Raw genomic sequence first — 13614 nt, forward strand, 5'->3', positions numbered from 1 at the left:
CCGCCTCCTGGGTTCAGGCAATTCTCCTGCCTCAGCCTCCTGAGTAGCTGGGATTACAGGCACGCACCACCATGCCCAGCTAATTTTTTGTATTTTTAGTAGAGTCGGGGTTTCACCATGTTGACCAGGATGGTCTCGATCTCTTGACCTCGTGATCCACCCGCCTCAGCCTCCCAAAGTGCTGGGATTACAGGCTTGAGCCACCGCGCCCTGCCCTTTAATTTCAAAGAACAAATTATGCCTCTCATTTATTTGCCTGAGACAGGGTCTAGCTCTGTCACCCAAGCTGGAGCACAATGGGGAAATCAGGAATCACTGCACCATCGAATTCCCTGGTTCGAGCCATCCTCCCACTTGAGCAACCTGAGTAGCTGGGACCACAGGTGTGCACCACCACACGTGGCCAATTTTTTTTTTTTTTTTAATTTTTAGCAGAGAGGAGGTCCCCCTGTTGCCCAGGCTAGTCTTGAAACCCTAGGCTCACGGGAACCACCGTCCTCAGCCTCTGACAGCACTGGAATTTCAGGCCTGAGCCACTGCATCTGATTGTATCATATATTTAATGTTTCTCCTTGTTTCAATTTTAGCAGAATTTGTATTCCTCTCATAGAGGCTCTTTTCAAAAAGTCTTGTCTTATCCTTCTGAGTGCCTCAAACTATAGCCTGTTCATACATGTTATAACAAGTTTGTACTAGTCTGTTTTGGTGCAAAAAGTGTGAAATTCACGCACAAATTGTTCATAATATGTATTTTTCCATGAACTTCTTGAAGATCCTTGTACTAGCAAACTGTATTCAAGGGAATATAAAAATGAATTGTACATATTCAAGTTCTACTTATTCATGGGATGCAAGGATGGTTCAATGTACTCAAATCAATGTGATATACCATTTGCACAGAATGACAGATAAAAACCACATTATCTCAATAGATCAAGAAAAATCATTTAACAATATTCAACATTCATCCTTCATAAAAATCCTAAGCAAAATAGGTAGATAAGAAATTTACCTCAAAAATATAAAGACCATCCATGAAATGATCACAGTGAATTAACCAACAAGGGAAAATGAAATGCTTTTTCTATTGAATCTCACATGATTCAAGAATGCTGTCATCCCTTCTATTCAAGAAATACTGGCTGTCCTAGCCAGAGCAATTAAATAGCAAAAAAATGAAACTCATCCAAATCAGAAGGAAGTAAAATTATATTTGTCAGGGCCAGGCGAGGTGACTCACACCTGTAATCTCAGCACTTTGGGAGGCCGAGGCAGGTGGACCACGAGGCTAGGAGATTGAAGACCATCCTAGCCAACATGGTGAAACCCTGTCTACTCAAATACTAAAAAAAAAAAAAAAAAAAATTAGTTGTGTGTGGTGGCTCGAGCCTGTAGTCCCAGCTACTCATATATATGTGTATGTATAGGTATATATATATATATGTATGTATATATGTGTATATATTTATATATACACCTATACATACACATATATACGTATATATACACCTATACATACATATATATGTGTATATATATACACACACATCTATATATACACACATATATGTATATATGTGTGTGTGTGTTTTTTTCTTTGGCAGATAACATGACTTTCTTTTTTTTTTTTTTTTGAGACGGAGTGTCACTCTTGTTACCCAGGCCGGAGTGCAATGGCGCGATCTCGGCTCACCGCAACCTCCGCCTCCTGGGTTCAGGCAGTTCTCCTGCCTCAGCCTCCTGAGTAGCTGGGATTACAGGCACGCGCCACCATGCCCAGCTAATTTTTTGTATTTTTAGTAGAGACGGGGTTTCACCATGTTGACCAGGATGGTCTCGATCTCTCAACCTCGTGATCCACCTGCCTCGGCCTCCCAAAGTGCTGGGATTACAGGCTTGAGCCACCGCGCCCGGCCGATAACATGACTTTCTATGTAGAAAATCACTCGCTGGGCACAGTGGCTTACCCTTGTAATCCCAGCATTATGGGAGGCTAAAATGGGAGGGTCACCTGAAGATAGGAGTTCAAAACCAACATGGTCAACATGGTAAAACCCCATCTCTACTAAAAATACAAAAAAAGTAGAAGGCATGGTGGGGGTTACTTATAATTCCAGTTACTCAGGAAGCTGAGGTAGGAGAAACACTTAACTCAGGAGGCGGAGGTTGCAGTGAGCCAAGCTCACACGATGGCACTCCAGCTCGAGCAACAAGAGTGACACTGCCTCTCAAAAAAAAAAAAAAGAAAAAGAAAAAAAAAAAGAAAACAAAAAAGAAAATCACAAAGAATCAACCAAAATATTATTGGTACAATAAACATAGTGTAATTGCAGAATACAAAGTTAGCACTTAAAATTAGCTGAATTTCCATAAAACAATACAATTTTAAATGAAAATTAAAAACACACTTCTATTTGCTAGAGAACTTAAAGAAATACTTAGTAAATGTAAAAAGGTGAGAAGTTTGTACCATGAAATCTACAAACATTGATCAAAATGATTAAAAACACATATAGAGATACAACCTATATTGATGGATTGGAGAAATATTATTAAATGACTATAAAACCCAATGTGATTTAGAGTCAACACAATACCCATAAAAATCTCTATCAGTTTTCTAAAGAAACAAAAACAGGCGGGGAAAAGTGGCTTACATCTGTTGCCCAGGCTAGGCTCAAACTAAACTCAAGTGATCTACCTGTCTTTGCCTCCCAAAGTGCTAAGAATACAGACGTGAGCCACCCCACCCAGCCCAATCCTCTTAACATAAACGCTTTAATATCAATTAATGCTTGAACTCAATGTTAAGTCAACTCAAACTCAAGTCAATGCAGAATTGACTCTAATGTCAATTAATGCTTGATGGTTTGCTATACTCATCGCATCTTAGAACATTATCTCAAAAATGAATTTTTCAATGTTCTGCAAGGAGTGACCTCTGTCTGAAGACCTTGTGACACTTAAGACAATTGTATGATTTCTGTCCAGTATGGATTCTCTAATATCTCATAAGGTGTGAACATGAAGTGAAGGCTTTGCCCCAATTATCACACTTGTGAGGTTTCTCTTCTGTATGAATTTTTCTGTTTTGCATAAGATGAAAATTGACTGAAGACCTTGCCACAGTTATGACATTTGTAAGGGTTCTCTCGAGTATGGGTTCGCCAATGAACTGAAAGTTATGAACAATGTCTAAAAAATTTGCCAAATTGATGATGCTTGCAAGAATCCATGCATTATGGATTCTCCAATGATTTGCATTGGAGAATGCAAATTGGTTGTAGTGTTACTGTAGACTTGGTGACAATCATTGCATTAGTAAAGTTTCCCTATACCGTTGATTGCTTCATGGTGATTAAGTGCTGACTGACCACTAACGGCGTTGTCACATTAACTAAGCTTCTAAGGTTTCTCTCTAGTGTGAATTTTAGTATGTTGTGCCAGGTGTGAATCACGCCCAAAAGCCTTGTCACAAACCCTACATTTGTAAGGTTTCACTCCAGTATGAATTTTTCTGTGTCTTTCAAGGTTTGATTTGCGACTGAAAGCTTTGTCACATTCTTCACATTTGTAAGGTTTCTCTCCAGTATGAATTCTCCTATGTCTTTTAAGACTTGATTTGCGACTGTAAACTTTGTTGCATTCTTCACATTTGTAAGGTTTCTCTCCAGTATGAAGTCTATGATGACGTACAAGGTGTGCTTGTTGATTAAAAACCTTGCCACATTCATTACACATGTAAGGTTTCTCTCCAGTATGAAGTCTATGATGACGTGCAAGGTTTGCTTGTTGATTAAAAACCTTGCCACATTCATTACACTTGTAAGGTTTCTCTCCAGTATGTACTGCCTTATGAATTATAAGGGCTGAATTGTGACGGAAGGTCTTGCCACACTCATGACACTTGTAAGGTTTCTCTCCAGTATGAAGTCTATAGTGGCACACAAGAGATGACATCTGACTGAAGGTCTTGCCACACTCATTACACTTGTAAGGTTTCTCTCCAGTATGAATTCTACGATGACAAGCAAGGTTTGCTTGTTGATTAAAAACCTTGCCACATTCATTACACTTGTAAGGTTTTTCTCCAGTATGAATTGCCTTATGAATTACAAGGGCTGAATTATGACGGAAGGTCTTGCCACACTCATTACACCTGTAAGGTTTCTCTCCAGTACGAACTCTATGATGGCATGTAAGGGATGACTTCTGACTGAAGGTTTTGCCACACTCATTACACTTGTAAGGTTTCTCTCCAGTATGAAGTCTACGATGGCATATAAGAGATGACATCTGACTGAAGGTCTTGCCACATTCATTACACTTGTAAGGTTTCTCTCCAGTATGAATTCTTCTGTGTCTTTCAAGGTTTGATTTGCAACTAAAAACTGCATCACATTCTTCACATTTGTAAGGTCTCTCTCCAGTATGAGTTCGCCGATGAACTGCAAGGTATGAACAATGTCTGAAAAATTTGCCACATTTATTACACTTGTAAGATCTTTCTTTATTATGGATTCTCCAATGCCTTGCAATGGTTGTAGCGTTACTGAAGACGTGATGACAGTCATTACATTTGTAAAGTTTCCCTATACCATGGGTTGACTGATGGTAAGTAAGTGTTGACTGCCCACGAAAGGCTTTGCCACACTCATTACACTTATAAGGTTTCTCTCCAGTGTGAATTCTAGTATGTTGTGTCAGGTGTGAATCACGCCCAAAAGCCTTGTCACAAACATTACATTTGTATGGTTTCTCTCCCGTATGAATTATTTTATGTTTTTCAAGGTCTGATTTGCGACTAAAAACTTTGTCACATTCTTCACATTTGTAAAGTTTCTCTCCAGTATGAAGTCTACAATGGTATACAAAAGATGATTTCTGACTGAAGGTTTTGCCACACTCCTTACACTTGTAAGGTTTCTTTCCAGTATGAATTGCCATATGAATTACAAGGGCTGAATTTCGACCAAAGGTCTTGCCACACTCATTACACTTGTAAGGTTTCTCTCCAGTATGAAGTCTACAATGGCGTGTAAGGGTTGACTTCTGACTGAAGATCTTGCCACACTCATTACACTTGTAAGATTTCTCACCAGTGTGACATCTGTGATGGCATGCAAGGTATCGCTTCTGATTAAAGACCTTGCCACATACATCACATTCATATTGTTTCTCTTCTAAATGAATTTTCTGATGTTTCCTCAAGAAAGAGCTACAGTTAAAGGCTTTTTTCTCATTACGTTGGAAAGATACTTCTCTGTGACCCTCCTGTTTTTGTGTGAGTAATGAAGAATGGAGGAAATTGTTGTCATAGTTATTAGAAATATGGGTTTGGGGCTTACAAGAAATTATTTTGGATGTTGAAACTGAGAAGACATCATTGATAGATTTCTCAACTTGATTACCAAATTTCCCTTCCATCTGAAATATGTGCAGTTCAGGCAAATGCGAATGAAAGCTTAATCCAAGTTGATCTTTAATAGGCTTGTTGCCAGCATGCCTTTGATCACATTGGTCTGTACCACAAGGAAACTTTTCAATTTTTCTCATGAGTGCCTCATGGCTATTTCTAACCTCAAAATCATGAATATCTTTTGCAATTTCCTGGAAGCAAAAATCTCCAATGTGATGCCTTTCATGTCTATCTAATATCCCTGCGTGGAACACTTCTGTATCGCCTTGTGCTGTTGACAAGAGCTCCTTCATCTTGTATTTGGGAGAGATATCTACAAAATATAAACACAAATAGGTTTCCAATTAAATACAAATGGTAAATAATACTAAAATGTATAAATATGACACACAAAGAGGAACACAAAACAAGTGAGACTCTTCAATAAATAAAGGGTGATTACATGGACTTCAAGCCATGTCTACTGAAGCCTATTTCCAGTATCATGACAAAACACTGATGGGACAAACGTGTAAGCCTAAAGGAGGAAGTATTTTTCCACAGTGACCCTAAAGTGTATAACGCTTTGCAAAAAATATGTACTGTCACCTCAATGAAGAGAAAAATATATATTCTTTTTTTTTTTTTGAGACGGAGTCTCACTCTGTCACCCAGGCTAGAGTGCAATGGCACGATCTCGGCTCACTGCAACCTCCGCCTCCCAGGTTCAAAGAATTCTCCTGCCCCAGCCTCCTGAGTAGCTGGGATTACAGGCATGTGCCACCGCGCCCAGCTAATTTTTGTATTTTCAGTAGAGATGGGGTTTCAACATTTTGGCCAGGCTGGTCTCGAACTCCTGACCTTGTGATCCACCCGCCTCGGCCTCCCAAAGTGCTGGGATTACAGGCATGAGCCACCGCGCCCGGCCGAAAATATATATTCTTAATATTTATAGCGTATTTACTGTATACAAATGAATGCTAAAGAACCACACATACTATATTGATAAATAACCACAATGAGCTCATGTAAAGATAACCAAAATCCAGTGGAAATTCTGTATTGTCAAATAATCATAGCACTGCAATGGCGCGATACTGGCTCACTGCAACTTCTGCCTCCCGAGTTCAAGCGACTCTCCTGCCTCAGTCTCTTGACTACCTGGGATTGGAGGCACCCACAACCACACTCAGCTAATTTTTGTATTTTTAGTAGAGATGGAGTTTCATCATGTTAGCCAGGCTAGTTCTGAACTCCTGACCTCAGGTCATCGGCCTGCCTCTGCCTCCCAAAGTGCTGAGATTATAGGCATGAGCAACTCCACCAGGCCAGGTTATGGAAATTTTAAGTTTCATTATTATACTATAACTTCCACCAAATATCTATATAACACACTTCAGTTCTTCATAATGAAAGGAATGGACACTAACATGATTGCTATATTCACAGTGTAATCATGCTTAACCCACTTACATGTTTAATAAAAGCTAAAAGACAAACTATTTTAAATAATAACAATGGCTGGGCACAGAGGCTCATGCTTGTCATCCCAGCACTTTGGGAATCTGAGGAAGGTGGGTCACTTGAGATCAGGAGTTCGAGTCCAGCCTCACCAACATGGTGTAACCTCATCTCTACTAAAAACATAAAAATGCCGGGCGCGGTGACTCAAGCCTGTAATCCCAGCACTTTGGGAGGCCGAGGCGGGTGGATCACGAGGTTGAGAGATCGAGACCATCCTGGTCAACATGGTGAAACCCCGTCTCTACTAAAAATACAAAAAATTAGCTGGGCATGGTGGCGCGTGCCTGTAATCCCAGCTACTCAGGAGGCTGAGGCAGGAGAACTGCCTGAACCTAGGAGGCGGAGGTTGCGGTGAGCCGAGATGGCGCCATTGCACTCCAGCCTGGGTAACAAGAGTGAAACTCTGTCTCAAAAAAACAAACAAACAAACAAACAAAAAACATAAAAATTAGCTGGGGGAAGGGGATGGGCACCTGTAGTTTCAGCTACTCAGGAAGCTGGGGCATAAGAACCATGTGAGCCTGGCAGGCAGAGGCTGTGGTTAGCCATGATTGCACCACTGCACTCAGCCTGAGTGAAAGAGGAGACTCCATCTCAAAGACAAATAAACAAAACAAAATAAAAACATAAATGAGAAGGGAATCAAAGCATGTCTACACAAAAAAGCAATGAAACACAAAAAGCAGTATATGAGGAAGAACAAAAAAAAAACCTACAAGAATTACAGAAAGGCAACGGTAAGGTCTTCTCCATCAGTAATACTTCAAATGTAAATACTTAACTCTGCACTCAAAAGAAAAAGACTGGCTGAATCAACAGGAGCCAACTACCTGTTGTCCACAGAAGACTCATATTAGCCCTATGGACACACATATGCTACAATTTGAAAAATAAAAACCAACAGTTAAGTATGGGGGTTGAGGCCTGTCATCGCAGGTACTCAGGAGGCTGAGGAGGATCTCTTGAGCCCAGGAGATCATGACCAAGTTCAACAACACGGCAAGACACTGTGTCTACAAAAAAAAACCTAAAACATTAGCCTGCCATGGTGGCATGCACCTGTACCAGCTACCCAGGGAGGCTGAGGTAGGACAATCACTTGAGCCCAGGAATTCAAGGTTGCAGTGAGCCACGATGACACCATTGCACTCCACCCTGGGTGACAGAGCAAGACACTGTATCTAAAAAATTTTTTAACAGAAAATAACACAAAAGATAAAACATAATATCCTAAGCAATTGTCATCCAGAGAGAGCAGAGCTGGCAAAACTAAAATATGTTTTAACTCAAAACTATTTTATTGGAGGCAAGAAAGGACATTATATCATGATAATAGGGTCAATTCACCATTAATATACAAGAACTAGAGATACATAAGCATGAATATCAGAACTCCATATTTAAAGCCAATGTTTACAGAATCAAATAAATTGCTCCACTGTAATACTAGTTGATTTCAACATACGACTTTCAATAATGGAAAAAAACAACAAGAGAGCCGACCAATAAAAAAGTAGAGAGAGGCTGGGTGCGTGGCTCATGCCTGTAATCCCAGCACTATGGAAGGCTTAAGCTTGTGGATCACTTCAGGTCAGAAGTTTGAGACCAGCCTGGCCAACAGAGTAAAACTCCATCTCTACTAAAAACACAAAAATTAGCTGGGCGTGGTGGTATACACCTGTAATCGCACGTAGGAGGCTGAGGCAGGAGAATGACTTGAACCCAGTGGGTAGAGGCTGCAGTGAGCTGAGATTGCACCACTGCACACCAGTCTGAGTGACAGAACGAGACTCCATCACACACAAAAAAGAAACTGATTATTAAATCAGTAAAATCCAAAAGCATCTGTAATATATAGAAATGTATAAAATGGGCCGGGCGTGGTGGTTCACGCCTGTAATCCAAGCACTTTGGAGGCCAAGGTGGGCGGATCACCTGAGGTCAGGAGTTCAAGATCAGCCTGACCAACATGGTGAAACCCCGTCTTAAAAAACAAACAAACAAAAAATGTATAAGATGAAAGTAGCAGTGGCTTAAACAAGTAACAGTGAACTTCAAACCAGAGGCATCTTTCCAGTGAGCTATACTTCCAAGAGGACCTGAGGATGCAATATACGGTCTTTCTGTTGACTCTCTTTCCCACCCGGCTGAGTAGCCATCTCAGAAAAATCTACCCACTCCTCTGTAACACACACTAGTAGCGTGGGTGAAGCATAACTGAAGAATGGCTGAGGAACCTTGTGACATAAGAAGAAACGCATATACTGGTCTCTTCCCCGGTTCCTGACACAGAGTTCCGAAGACCTTGGGATGTCCCCGGTGATGGGAAGGTGATTTATCCTAATGAGGAAACCTCTAAGGTCTCCTGGATGGGGCTCAGCTCCAGCAAGATCAGGCCAGGCTTAGAAACATGGAACAGTCACTTCCATCCACTATCCTCCAGGAAGGGGAGAGGGGCTGGAGGCTGAGTTAATATCATCATGACTACGTGGTGAAGCCTCCATGCAAATCCCTAAATTATGGGGAAATGAGAGCTTCCAAATGCTGAACACGGGCAGATGCCTGGGGCACGGCACACCCGTGAATCTCCCCACAGTCCTTGTGTAGAGCACAGCTCACTGCAAAGACGCCTCTGGTTTTAAGTTCACGGTTATTTGTTTAAGCTACTTCTACGTTCATCCAGTACATTTTTATATATTACACATGATCTTGGATTTTATTGATTTAATAATCATTTTTCTAATTTTTTTTTTTATTGAGACGGAGTTTTCCTCTGTCACCAGGCTGGAGTGCAGTGGCATGATACTGGCTCACTGCAACCTTCACCTCCCAGGTTCAAGTGATTCTCCCACCTGAGCCTCCAGAGTAGCTGGGACTACAGGTGTGTGGCATCACGCCCAGCTAGTTTTTGTATTTTTAGTAGAGACAGGGTTTCACGCTGTTGGCCAGGCTGGTCTCAAACACCTGACCTCATGATTCACCTGGCCTCCCAACATGCTGGGATTACAAGCATAAGCCACTGAGCACGACTCATTTTCCTATTTTTTATGATGGTCTTTGTGTTCTTTGTTTTATATCAATAATGTGTGGAACTGTTATATCAGAGAATGACTATTCATTTTGAATTTAGTGCTTCACTCTGTGAATCTTCTCATCTGGCTGTCCCTCTGTGTCCTGTGAAACATTCTTTATCATGAACCTAAGAAGGTGTTTCACTGAGTTTTGTGAGCCACCCTAGCAAAGCAATCAAACCCAGCTGGGCGTGGTGGCTCATGCCTGTAATCCAAGCACTTTGGAGGCCAAGGCGGGCGGATCACCTGAGGTCAGGAGTTCAAGAGCAGCCTGACCAACATGGTGAAACCCTGTCTTTATGTAAAAATACATATATTAAAAAAAAACAAAAAAAGAAAGCAATCAAACCCAAGAAAGGGGTTGAGGGAACCCAACTCACAGCTGGTTGGTCAGAGGAACATGTGACAATTTACACTTGCAACTGGCATCTGAGGTCGGGGGCTGCCCTTGCCGGCCTGGGAACTCAACCCTTCACCTGTGAGATCTGACTCTAACTCCAGGTAGACAGTGTCAGAAGTGAATTAAACCACAAGAAATTCAGTTTGTGTCCATTCAAGATTTGGATGTGGTTGGGAAGAAATCCACTTATGTTGGTGATCAGAATTGAGGCACTCTGTGCAAGGTGGCATGTGAGAGTAGGAAAAGCATTTCTGATTTTTTTTGTGTGTGTGGGGGGGACAGAGTCTTGCTCTGTTATCCGGGCTGGAATGCAGGGGTGAAATTTTAGCTCACTGCAACCTCCGGCTCTCAGGTTCAAGAGATTCTCCTGCCTCAGTCTCCCAAGTAGCTGGAATTAAAGGCACACACCATCACACCCAGCTACTTTTTGCATTTTCAGTAGGGATGGGGTTTCACCATGTTGGCCAGGCTGGTCTCAAACTCCTGACCTAAAGTGATCTGCCCTCCTCAGCCTCTCAAAGTGCTGGGATGACAGGCATGAGCCACTGTATGTGGCCTTTTTTTTTTTTTGTCCAAATAGACAAGTAGATGATTTAAACAAGCAGAGAAAGCTCTAGGCATTGGTATAGGCCCCAGATGCAAAAATGGAAGAGCCCATGTTTCCCATCTCCTGATTGTGTGTTGCGAGTACAGAAAATGGGATGGAATCTGAATAGGTCAAGGGGCAGGTGTATGGAGGCCTCAGCTCTGAGCTATAGGGACAGAGAATGGAGCATCAGATGGAATCAAGTACAGAGGAGACCACAAGGGGAAGAGACCCTTTGACAGCCCTCCCTGTGCCACAGAGGCAAGAAACCAAAGAGGTCACAGGAGCCAGATGACATGGATAAAGACTCTGCCTTTGTCTCTGAGCTGCAGCATCACTAGAACGCCCAAAAATCAAACTACTGCACATCGAAAGAGAGAGGGGCTGGGCGCAGTGGCTCACACCTGTAATCCCAGCACCGTGGGAGGTCCAGGTGGGCAGATCACCTGAGGTCAGGAGTTCGAGACCAGCCTGGCCAACATAGTGAAACCTTGTCTCTGCTAAAAATACAAAAATTAGCCAGGTGTGGCGGTAGTGCACACCTGTAGTCCCAGCTACCTGAAAGACTTAGGCAGGAGAATCATGTGAACCCAGGCAGCAGAGGTTGCAGTAAACTATTGTGCCACTGCACTCCAGCCTAGGGAAAAGAGCAAGACGTCATCTCAAAAATAAATAAATAAATAGCAAACAGAAGGACAAGTGGGGACAAAGAAAGATGTCCATTCAGAGATCTCAGAATTTAAGCTTTCCTTTTCCCACAGAATTCTCCCGCTTGCAGAGAGTTTCCTCACTATTTATTTATGTATTTCGTATATTTATTTATTATTATTATACTTTAAACTCTGGGGTATATGTGCAGAACAAGCAGGTTTGTTACAAAGGTAACAAAGGTAACGTGCCATAGTGCTTTGCTGCATCTATCACCCCGTCATCTACATTAGGTATTTCTCCTAATGCTATCCCTCCCCTAGTCCCCCACCCCCTGCTATCCCTCCCCTAATGTGTGGTTTCCCTCCCTGTCTCCATGTGTTCTCACTGTCCAACACTCACTTATGAATGAGAACATGCAGAGTTTGATTTTCTGTTCCTGTGTCAGTTTGCTGAAAATGATGGTTTCCAGCTTTATCCAGGTCCCTGCAAAGGACATGAACTCATCCTTTTTTATGGCCACACATCCCCACACACTATTTGAAGGTGTAGCTTCCACTCTGCCCATCTGAGCTCCCACTGTGTTTACACCTGCAATACATCCCACCCATCTAGATTTTTCTGCTATTTTTACTTGACTCTCCACAGTCCAGGGCTCTTTCCCCGGCTTCGTCATTGAGACGACAGGTCAGAAAGAGAATCCTGCTTGTAAAAAAAAAAAAAAAAAAAGAAACATGATGCGCTGGAGCTTTTCTAGCATCGCAGCCCTATGTTTCATTGGGAAAGAAGACATTCCAGATGGATCGAGGAAAATATTTCCCACTCCTCCACTGACTGCCTCCTTAGGAATGCTTAGAGAGCATTGTAATATGTGGAAATCAAGCTTCTTTCTAGGAACTACTGAATAAAAAGCACAGGAGTAACACACAGGGAACTGGATATCTTTAAAGTCTGCCAGAAGGTTTTGTTTTTGTTTTTTTGAGACAGAGTCTTGCTCTGTAGCTTGGGCTGGAGTGCAGTGGCGTGATCTAGTCTCACTGCAACCTTTGCCTAAGAGGTTCAAGCGATTCTGCTTCCTCACCCTTTCTAGTATCTCGAATTACTGGAGGGCACGACCATGCCTGGCTAATTTTTGCATTTTTGGTAGAGACAGAGTTTCACCATGTTGGCCAGGCTGGTCTTGAACTCCTGAACTGAAGCGATCCACAAGCCTCAGCCTCCCAGAGTGCTGGGATTACAGGCATGAGTCACTGCACCTGGCTTGCCATCAGCTTTTTGCCTACTTTATTTCTGGAAGCCCCCGTGAGGTATGATGAAGAATGCACAACATCTAAACAGAGGGGACAGCTAAAGTCCAGATGCTGCATCATGAAGCTTTTCATTTCAAAATCAATACAGCTTCCATTTTAGTCAAGCAAGGACCCGGCTCCCAAGAGGCAACAAGAGAAAATACAAAGATAAGCAACAGCACATCCCTACTTCTGGAGGGAAGTTGTCCTCACCCAGGGAAACCAGGTTCCTGTAGTTCTCCAACATCACGTCCCTGTATAAAGTCCTCTGAGCAGGGTCCAGGCATCTCCACTCCTCCGGAGAGAATTCTATGGTCACATCCCTGAATGTCAATGGACCCTGAAATAAAAACATATTTTAACCACATGGTTATGGGAGGCGTTCTTATCTTTACAGAGAATGAGAAGAGGAGAGAGGTGGAAGCACGGATTTAATTGTACGGAATGTTCTGACAAATGGAGAAAGGGATTTTTCACCACATTATGTCTTCCCAGTTGTGTTTATTACTCCTTTTGAAGAGGTCATGATTCCCTCATGGTATGGATTTCTTGTGTTTGTGGATAATACAAGAAATACACACAACAGCTATTAAATGTGTTCAAAGAAAAAAAAAGAAATACACAAACCAAAAAATCAATGCAGCTTTCTCGCTATGAAAATGTTTGAAATTTGCCAGGCGCGGTGGCTCACGCCTGTA

The 13614-nt window shown here is 42.1% G+C and overlaps 2 protein-coding genes and 1 long non-coding RNA gene across 7 annotated transcripts in view; 2 read left to right on the forward strand and 1 right to left on the reverse strand.

Moving 5' to 3' along the window:
* Nucleotides 1-13614, forward strand: part of LOC119469431 (zinc finger protein 160-like) — a 609418-nt gene that overhangs the window by 108812 nt on the left and 486992 nt on the right. The gene's annotated exons all lie outside the window — the stretch shown is intronic.
* Nucleotides 3065-13614, reverse strand: part of LOC108295644 (zinc finger protein 845-like) — a 43261-nt gene continuing 32711 nt past the window's right edge. The window contains exons 4-6 of the mRNA XM_037734676.1: nucleotides 13130-13256; nucleotides 3419-5732; nucleotides 3065-3315 (exon numbers count right to left, since the gene is read on the reverse strand). Coding sequence (XP_037590604.1) covers nucleotides 3240-3315; nucleotides 3419-5732; nucleotides 13130-13256 — 2517 coding nt within the window. The 3' untranslated portion in view covers nucleotides 3065-3239. The remainder of the gene's footprint in view (nucleotides 3316-3418; nucleotides 5733-13129; nucleotides 13257-13614) is intronic.
* The window catches only part of LOC119469436, a 24225-nt gene continuing 13910 nt past the window's right edge, over nucleotides 3300-13614 (forward strand). For 2 of the 3 annotated variants that reach the window (XR_005198229.1, XR_005198230.1), the window contains exons 1-2: nucleotides 3300-3362; nucleotides 4620-4754. This is a non-coding gene — a long non-coding RNA (uncharacterized LOC119469436). Of the gene's footprint in view, nucleotides 3363-4619; nucleotides 4755-5006; nucleotides 5031-13614 lie in introns of those variants that run through there. The other variant, XR_005198228.1, reaches the window with a different exon arrangement.

Source organism: Cebus imitator, unplaced genomic scaffold, assembly GCF_001604975.1.
Source record: "Cebus imitator isolate Cc_AM_T3 unplaced genomic scaffold, Cebus_imitator-1.0 Scaffold654, whole genome shotgun sequence".
NCBI lineage: Eukaryota > Metazoa > Chordata > Mammalia > Primates > Cebidae > Cebus > Cebus imitator.